Raw genomic sequence first — 9,682 nt, forward strand, 5'->3', positions numbered from 1 at the left:
CTGGTATTGATCTGTGCTGTGTTCCTTCTGTTAATAACAGAATGTTAAGAAATATGATTCAAAAGCTGAACAACATCTTCATGTAGTCAGCAAATATAAAACAATACAGTAACTGTGCAGCAAACATCCAGCTATGTCAATGTAATGGTGCCGTACTGCAGCTGGGGTCATTAAAATGATCCCCTTTCAAATTCTCAGCATTTTGTGTAACGTGGTATAACAATGCTATAAAATGCTGATTTATTTTTTTTTTGACAGAGAAAAGCTAGCCTATTAATAAAGGTAAGTTAGATAGGAGGGAAAACAATGTATCAATAAAGATGCTGGTTCTGTAGCTCCTTTAAAAATATGTTACTGTTCTAAACAAAAAATAAATTATTATATATATAATATATATACATGTTATATATAAGATATATATATAGACCATATATATCTTACATCAATGGATAGAAGACTATAAACAACCTCCCATAACATTTTATTTATAACAACAACAACAACAACAAAAAATAATAACAGCAGTGTTCCAGCTCTGTGTCACAGAATTAGGCAGTTACTGAACCATAGCCATAATCTTGTATTGTAGCATTTCTCTGGTAGATTTTACTTTTCTGTCTCAGAAATTAGATGAAATGTCACCAATTGTTGAAGTTCAGACAGCGTAGTTGAATATTGCTTGTATGTCCTGAGCTGAGTCCTAATTACTTGTAAGAGATCTCTTCTGTACTCTGGTTGTAGTTTTCCAATACCAGTGCACTTAAAGATGACTCAGGTAACCACTAATACAGACAGATGCATTTTATTGGGTCAATAATAGGAGCTGAAGCTTTGAAAACAAATAGGTGTCATTTCTGTTGCTCTGGTTAATCAACTAGAATATATAAAATATAATCCAGATGCTGCCTTGAGTCCAAGTTGACAGCACAAGCGGGGGAGCAAAAATCTACTGCACTACACTGACTATTTTGTTGTTTGACTTGTGCATAAAAATAGAATGGATCCAACAGGGATCCGAGCACACTGGTGTGAAAAAACATTTTTGTAAAAGGTTGGAATGACATAGAAACCTGTTGTGGAAATATGCTGGATTTGAACAGATTAGCATGCATTTTTAATTTGTCGTTTTAAATACGTCTTGGAAAAATCCCAAAGCGTGATTGATTAAATTGTGCTTAGAATATAGCATTACCGCAAGGCTTATTATTAGTCACTGTGAATGACTGTGCCAGAATATTCCCTACATCACTGTGATCTTCAGCTCTTACATATAAAAATGAATAGTATTGTATAAGACTACTATTGTTATCTTTCTGTTTGTTTCTTTCTTCTTAAACATTTCAGTCTTAAACTGTCCAACAGAGACCAAGCTGTCTGTGATTAAGCCCCAGACAGCAAATGCTGCCAGAAGACACAATATCATGGTTGAGAGATGTTAAATTATGTTGGATCTAAAGACATAGGACTTCATTTGAGAAAAAAAATATAACAGAGCTAATAAATGATTACAGTACATCTTACCTCATAGACCATCACTACGTAGATCAGATATACTTCATTAGCTCTATGTACATTAAGGGTGTAATAAGAGAGACTGAATGAGTGGTGACAGTAATAATAATAAAACCAGTCTTTGTCGTTTTGAAAAGCACAAGAGTAATAATAGGCCAATGCATTCAGTCTCATTACTAACTACTAAGATTTTCTTCTACGGTGCAAATATATACATACAGTATACATGGAATTTATGTAAATGAGATGAATCATGCTAAAATATGCCCAGAAACATTGTATACAATTTTTTTTTACATGATTTGATTGTTTTTCTGACCTGACCAGCAGGACTTGTCAACTGTATATGACATTTTCTGACATGGTTTTCTTCAAAATATTTTCCTCACTGTTCCTCTGAGTCAGAGTGTGTTTACTTATTTACTTGTGAATATATATATATATATATATATATATATATATATATATATATATATATATATATATATATATATATATATGCAGTTACTGAGATGGCAGTTGGATAAGAAAGATGAACACGTCATCCCACCTGTTAAGGTCCTATGATGATGGATGATCATTAGTAGAATTAGATCTGGTGAAGGTACATTTTATGTTTATACATTGGTGCTTTCAGCAGTGTGACAGGTTTTTTGGAAGATAGGATGGCTTGACCTTCATTTTTAATGAAAATTTAATGAAAAACATTATTTTCTTCTTCCCAGATGGCAGCGTAGAAGCAAGTCTTTTTTTTTTTTGTTTGAGATCAAATATTTTTATCGGGGATAGTACAAAAATACAAACAAAAACATGAACTCATTTACCCTCTCCCTCCCTCCCCTCCCTCTCGCGGTGGCCTCCCTCCCATAGCCCCACAAGGACCTCAGATTTAACAATGGCTTAATAAGACCTGTTATGCTTTCCCAGTCTTGGGTAGTCTTCTCTTTGTCACCATGGACCAGAGTGGTAAAAAGTTTTAAATAAATAATATCAAGAAACATTAGGATCCATTCGCGCCAGCTGCCAACGCAGAGCCACCATATTTTTCGCTGCAGTAAGGCCAGTTAACCTAATGTTTTTCAGTTGTGGTGTTAAGTCAAGGGATGCATCGTCGTTCAATAAGAAAACCAAAGAAACCCGAAATCTTTACCACGCTGTAGAGTAGAAGGTTTTATACGTAGGCGCTTGCCTTTCCATATAAATTTAGATATCAACGTGTGCCATTTGTCCTAGTATCCTGGAGGTGGAGAGAGAGGGAGCATCGAGCTGAAACAGTTGATGCAAGGGAGTGTATTCATTTTGATAACAGAGATGCAGGCTTGAAACGAGTTAGGAAGTTGTGCCCATCTATCTAAAGCTGACTTCATCTGAGCATAGATTTTGTTAAAATTAGTTGATACAGTACAATGTAAGATTGGTTGGATATCAATACCCAAATATTTGAAATGTTTAACCAGCAGTATATTAAACTAAAATTATCGAAAATGTTTAATAGGTGAGAAAGTGAGTGGGGTACATTTTCAACAAATAATAACATGTCATCTGCTTAGAGCGAGATGTTGGGTAGTGTTGAGAAGAAAGTCTTTTAATTTCACCACTAAATCCAATAGCAGTCATGACAGGCATTTGCAATAAAACTACTATAATTATTACAAAAAAAGTGATCTTGTATTAAAGGGAATCTTTATATTTCAGTACTATTACATTCAGGTTCCATGTTCTGGTATGTGTTTTTATAATTATCTATTGCTGGGTCTGCATGAATTCATTATTTATTAGGCTTTGTAAAAGGTACAGTGATCCGCTTTTAGAATGTTTTGGGAGACGGAGGCAGGCGCCCGTGTTTATCTACAATTTCTCATGGTGGTATCTCCTATTACATCATCTCTTCACACGATACAAGACACGATACAGACATTTTACAAAATCAAAAACAAAACACTTTTGAAAAACCCTACAAAAGATTGTCTTTCACAGACCTAACATGAGCTATCCATCTAGCACGAAGTCCCGCAGGAGGAACACTATGCGACCTAACTGAGCTGTATGTTGGGTTGTCTTGTAAAGCTGATACACTATCTTATTCTTAGCAGTGTAAAAGTACTTTAAATTCAGGAGAACCACTCAGCTGAATACAGCTTACTAAACCAGATTCCCCAAACTCTTCAGTATCTCTTGCCGCTTAGAACTAAAGCTCATAAAGCCTCTCGGCTTGTCATTGCTGACTTGGTTAGTGCGCATAGAGGTTCCTGACAAGCCGCGGTCACAAACAGAGTGAGTAAGCAGGAAGTCCCATTCCTACCATGCTCAGACTGATCAGCCACCTCCACTCCAGAGAGCTAGATCTGCTTCTAGTTTTCAATAGTAAACTTTATTTACAACCAAAATAAGGTACAGGGACGCCGTGTCTGTCACAGGCTTAGCAATGGGGCAATGCGTCTAAAATTCTCATAAAAGCTGAATTTCTCGAGTGAGGTGGATTTAAAAATAATCTGTATCCGTGTATGACAGTTAAGCCTTGGGGAGCTCTGATAGAATTGTCAGCATATGACTAAGACCAGTATTTTGACCTAATAGTCCTGCTAATAGAGCACTTGAGTGGTAACCATGGAGCTTTGCATTCAATCTCTATCTGTTCTTGTTTTACCCATAGAAATAATGTGAAAAAAACAGATTATTCTGTTGTTTTACATACGTAGAAAAGTGCTAAAATTAACCCCAATTACTCTTACTTCTAAAAAGTTCACTCACCTGGCTGGGGTGGATTATTTAAAGAGGAAACCAAATACCCTATAATGAAATAAGCACAGGAAACTGTTAGACTAGGCTTTCTATGACTGCTGAGTTGCCCAGGATATTGAATTTTAGCAAAAAGAGCCTGATGAAGTAAATGACTTTTAGTTAATGTAAAGGGTTAATGTAGATTTGAATTGTAGATGAGTTTTTGTTGTTGTTGTTGTTCATATATAACATGGACATGGTTGCAAAACAGTGACAAATGTACTTTGATTTTGCTAGTCATTTATCATTACGTTTGTTCATATGAAACTTAATATCCTTATTTCTATTCATGGTCATGTGGATACACAGAACCACATACAGTGCATGCCAACATTGAGATTCACATCATTTTTCTTCTCAATGTAAATGAGAAGATTCAATGCATGTAAAGGGAATCCATTTAGGGGTAATGTAAGTGTCAAGAAATTAACATTTTCATAAAAAAAAAAAAAAAAAAAAAAAAAAAACTAGAGATATACAGAATGAGCTGCAAGAAGTTAACTATAATTTTTCAACATTAACTATTTCTGTAGAAAGCTGTTAAATAATAGAATATTCAGGTTTTCTTTCCCTTCCAGTACAAATGTCTGATCTCAAGTCCTTAATTGTCCCACATATATTGCAATATGATTTGCAGAACACAATTTTGGTATGAAAATGTAACCATGTGCTCTGTGATGCAAAAAGCTCCATCAGTCTCATAGAGATCAGACGGGTAAAGGTTTCCACCAACAGTTTTGCTGAAGGAATTAGTGGAGTTAATCATTGAGGATTGATAAGCAATTTAAACACCTTGAACATCACATTGAATCAGAGCTGACCTGCCTGTCCATGATGGCCTGGAAGCATATTGACATTATTATTGCAAATGTTTGAATTTAATAGGATCAGTACCCTTCTCATCAGAGTTTACCTATTATATAACTGACCTTTCAATAAAAGCGTGGGACACTTTACCATTCTGCCTTGACTTTTGCTTGAATATGTTATTGTTAGTGTAGCAGGGAGAGATCTGTGCTGACTCTGCTGGCGTGTTTACAGTACTGCAGGAAGAGGGCAGCAGTCTTCCAACAACCGACTGTGAGTCATGGCAGTGACACAGGGAGGTGGGAAGGTAGGTGTGTGGACTTTCCCCCTCTCTGAATGGCTGAAGGCGAGTCTTGGCAGATTGCTAGCCCTATAAAAAAATGCTCTGCTGTTTCCTCAGGTCTGCCCACTTAGACGCGCCGAGAGTGCGGAAGCTCTGATCTAGGATCGGGAATCAGGCGAAACAAAGAGACTTTCACAGTGAGACAGAGAGAGCGGGGAACCCTTGGGCAGACCCTGGCGTATTGTAAAAGAGCAGGCTAGTTAGCCTACAGAGTAGGACAGTGATCCGGGTCGTGCGGGTAGTGGCGACCGGGATAACGCTGCCGAGTGCAGCACCTTTTATTTGTAGTTTTATTACTGTTTTATTTTCCATTGTTCTTTTCGCCTTCTGTTTTCATTGTTATTTCTTTGAGCACCTGCGAGTGCACTTGCTGTTCGCGTACCAGCTGTGGTATTTCCGTGGTGCTGTCTATCATCATTGATAGGCAGCCCACGGTCAACAGTGCCCTCTGCCGGAAAAAGCAAGAACTGTTCTCAAATAAAACTGGGCACCTGGGTGGTGTTTTCAATTACACCTGTCTGTCTCCTAGTCAGTGAATTACCCACACCCCTTCCACAGTTAGATATAACATGAATGTGTCTGTTTTCTCTAGGTTGGTGTTGTTTCCTGATGCTCTACTAATAATATTATGTATTGTCTACTTTTTATGGAGATTAAAGTGTCAAGATTCTTAGATTTGATAGGATGTTTTATATATATATATATATATATATATATATATATATATATATATATATATATATATATATATATATACATATATATATATATATATATATATATATATATATATATATATATATACACACACACACATATATATATATATATATATATATATATATATATATATATAAACTGTACCAAATTTTGGCGAGCAGCTTACTGTTAAAAATATAAATGAAACTGCAGTTCCAAAATGATAGAAAAATAATTATAGCATGCCTAGCTAGCTTTCAAAATTATCCCTTTTTAATGTAATATATACCAGATGTACTGTAATACTATATATTATTGACTTGTAAACTCAATGAAAAGAGGACATTCAATAGGCTAATCTATCCCAACATTACCACTTTCCTTGGATTATTGCAGGTGATATTATCCCTGGACCCTCTTTTCTTCTGATGAAGGTGCTTCTTTGCTTTTATATTATACTTCAATCTGGAACATAAAGATGCAAAAGAAATGGTTAGCGCTCATTGAACAAGTACTGTAAATACCTAAATATGCGTGTATGTTAATTATAAAGCTATTTGTTTGCATTAATAGTAGGACATTAGTATAATTGTGTTCTTTAAAATATCAGTCTTGAGCTTCATATGGTTTATCCAAGTTTTTTTAAGTAAACACCAACCCTTGAGGTAACTATAGTTCTTCCAGGGGGACCTTTAGTTTCCCACTATGTATGCAGTCCATATTTGTTTTATGAATCAGTGATGTTTTTCAAGCCCGTTAAAGTTTTTTTGGCATAGAACTGTTCGTCTGACTTTCTCACTGCGGCATAGAATTCTCGTACGAGTCAGTTGAGTTTGTGATATTTATTTACATCGTCGAGTTGGATTTGTTTGAATTTTCTAAAGTCAAAAACACTGAAAGCAATGTTTTTATGATGATTTTAGTGTTTGCAGCATCTTTATCTTGTAGTATAGTTTTTAATTAATTTTCTGTTGTCCGCCATTTTGCTTTGTTGTGTGAAGTGAGGAAGGACGTTCAGTGTGATGACATAATTTAGGGTAATATATTAAAAAAAAAAAAAAAATTACCATAAACAGCGTCACAGGGCAATAGTTGGATCTATTTTTAGTCATGATGAGGTTTTAACCAATCACATGCCACATTTCCAAGGACTGATATATTACATGTTTTCTTTAATTAGTTAACCAGTGTTACCTTCCCAGCATCATATCACTGTGTTTGTTTCAGCACAACTGAACCCCGAAGACTTGATTCTTTTTCATGTAACAATTATTCCTTTTTTCATTTTTGTAGGTACCAGTTTAAGTATGACATTGGTTCCCCGAACGCAGACCTTCCCTGGTTACATATCAGAGCAGTGTGATGATGAGCAGCAGCAGCAGCAGCAGCAGCAACAGACCGAGCATCGTGAGCAGCCTCTGTCTCCTTCTAGTGGCTATGGATCAAGCTACAGCTCATGACCGGTCCAGTGACATGCACTGTTTGGCTGATGGTTTCAGTCAGTCCAAGCCGGGACATTCCAAATAGTTCATAGTGGTGGTAAAAGCCATTTGTATTTTTTAAAATGACTAGCTTATAGAGGAGAGAGGCTCCTACCAACTCAGTGGGGAGCGTCTCAGTGGCTACCTTTTTCTATCACTTGGTTACTAATGGCAAATCCAAATGGTCAATGAAACGATCAATTCAATTGCTTTTTACGAGGTGCAAGGTTTGAAGTCCCAGGGAAACAAGTTTGATCCTGTCACAGCATCTGTGCATTACTAATTGCATACTCTCCAAATTGATTAACGTTCTTTTGTATCTGAAGCCAAACAGATAACTCTTTACATAAATACTGTTACACTGTCATCCAAAACGTCATAAAATAAAGTACTTGCTTTATAGCATTATCACCCATTAGATTAACAGTCCAGGAAATAAGACATGGATTATTGCTACTCAATATAATTATTTATTTAAAAAAAAAATCCTTCATTACGCTTTCAATCCATATTATATGTCAATTTACTGTGCTGTGTTAAATACATCATACATCAGATACATATTTAGACCCGTCCTTGTGTGTTTCAGATGGTGCATAAAAAAAAAAATTTTTATTATATATATATTATATATATATATATATATATATATATATATTATATAGTATATATATATCATATATATATATATTGTAAATTAAACCTTTTTCCTGGAAAAAATGGAAGACAAATTTTTTTGTTGTTCATTTCATTGAAAACACATTTTCAAGGCAGTAATCATGTTTTAAATTGTCATTTTTTTTAACGCCTCAATTAGACTTGTTTACCTTTTAGAATTTGACATTCCAAGTGATAGTCCAAAGATTACAAAGAGATGTTTGGATAACAGACTCTATAAGATTTTGAAGATTCAATGTGATTTGTCAATAGCCAAAATGCAGTTACAATTTGGAATCAAAGTGCATTCTGAAATGTATTTGTTTTGTTATCTAACCCTTTTGTTGTTATCCAAACTCACTGATAGATGAAATGGTAGTAGTAGCAGTCCAGAGATAAAAGACAAACTAAACAATCATTAATCACTTTTCACCTGAAGAAGATACCTTTAAGGTCTTGAAAGCTTGTGACTAAATATTATTTAGCTAGCCCAGTAAAAGGTATATCCAAGGAATATAAAATCACAACAGGGTAGTGCAGTGTTTATTAAATGTAATTTGCTCATAGTTCAATTGCAATCATTTGTAATTAGAAATCAAGGTTTATGTGAGTAATACAGTTTTGTATTATCTACTTTTTCCTTTATTGGTGATGGTTATTAATATCTTTCCATGTCAGAGTTCTGTATGGATGTGTTAACTCCCCCATACATTTATAACATGACTCACTTAAAGTGATTGACTGAATCTATCTGAGTCAGCATCTAGGTGGGACTCAAAAGTCCAAGTGATTTCAAACCAGACATGACAGGGTTGGTTGTGGAGAGTGCCAGGTATGAAAACAATAAGTGTGTATATTTGAGAATAGTCTTTAGTTTTTGTATTCCCTTTCCACCCAGTATAGTTAAACAGCAACAAAAACACCCATAAAATATGTTTTGTAACAGAGATTAAAGTAAAATGTTAAACTAAATAGCATGCCACAAAATATAAATTATACCGATGTGTTAGTAGCAGGCTTATAGAACAAAATATTGTTGTATTTTTATATGCTTACCAGCAAAAGTAATGGCACCAGGTGCAGGGCCTCCTTTTTGTTGAATTATGAGCGTTGAATTCCTTATTAATAAAGGCATGTTTTATCTGGTTCAGTATTACGTGAGCACTGTTCTTCGGAGAGGGCAATGACTGGCTCAGTTGTTTTACTGCAATCATGCCACAGTTTGATCTGTATTTGTCAGACCCAGAACAGCTGTCTACAGTGACTACTGCAGTCATATGCAAGGTACTTCTGGATCATGGATATAAGGTAATATGTTTAAGCTTTTGGCAATGCATAAGGATGCAATTGCAACAGGATTCTTCCTGTCCTTATGCTGCCGTGAAAGACAGGATTTATTCTG

The 9,682-nt window shown here is 35.3% G+C and overlaps 1 protein-coding gene across 1 annotated transcript in view; it reads left to right on the forward strand.

The window, feature by feature from the left end:
* Positions 1-8,190, forward strand: part of LOC121313796 (docking protein 6) — a 130,253-nt gene extending 122,063 nt beyond the window's left edge. The window contains exon 8 of the mRNA XM_041246591.1: positions 7,436-8,190. Coding sequence (XP_041102525.1) covers positions 7,436-7,602 — 167 coding nt within the window. The 3' untranslated portion in view covers positions 7,603-8,190. The remainder of the gene's footprint in view (positions 1-7,435) is intronic.
* The last annotated feature ends 1,492 nt before the right edge of the window (positions 8,191-9,682 follow it).

This window comes from Polyodon spathula, chromosome 4 (assembly GCF_017654505.1).
Source record: "Polyodon spathula isolate WHYD16114869_AA chromosome 4, ASM1765450v1, whole genome shotgun sequence".
Classification (NCBI taxonomy): Eukaryota; Metazoa; Chordata; class Actinopteri; order Acipenseriformes; family Polyodontidae; genus Polyodon; species Polyodon spathula.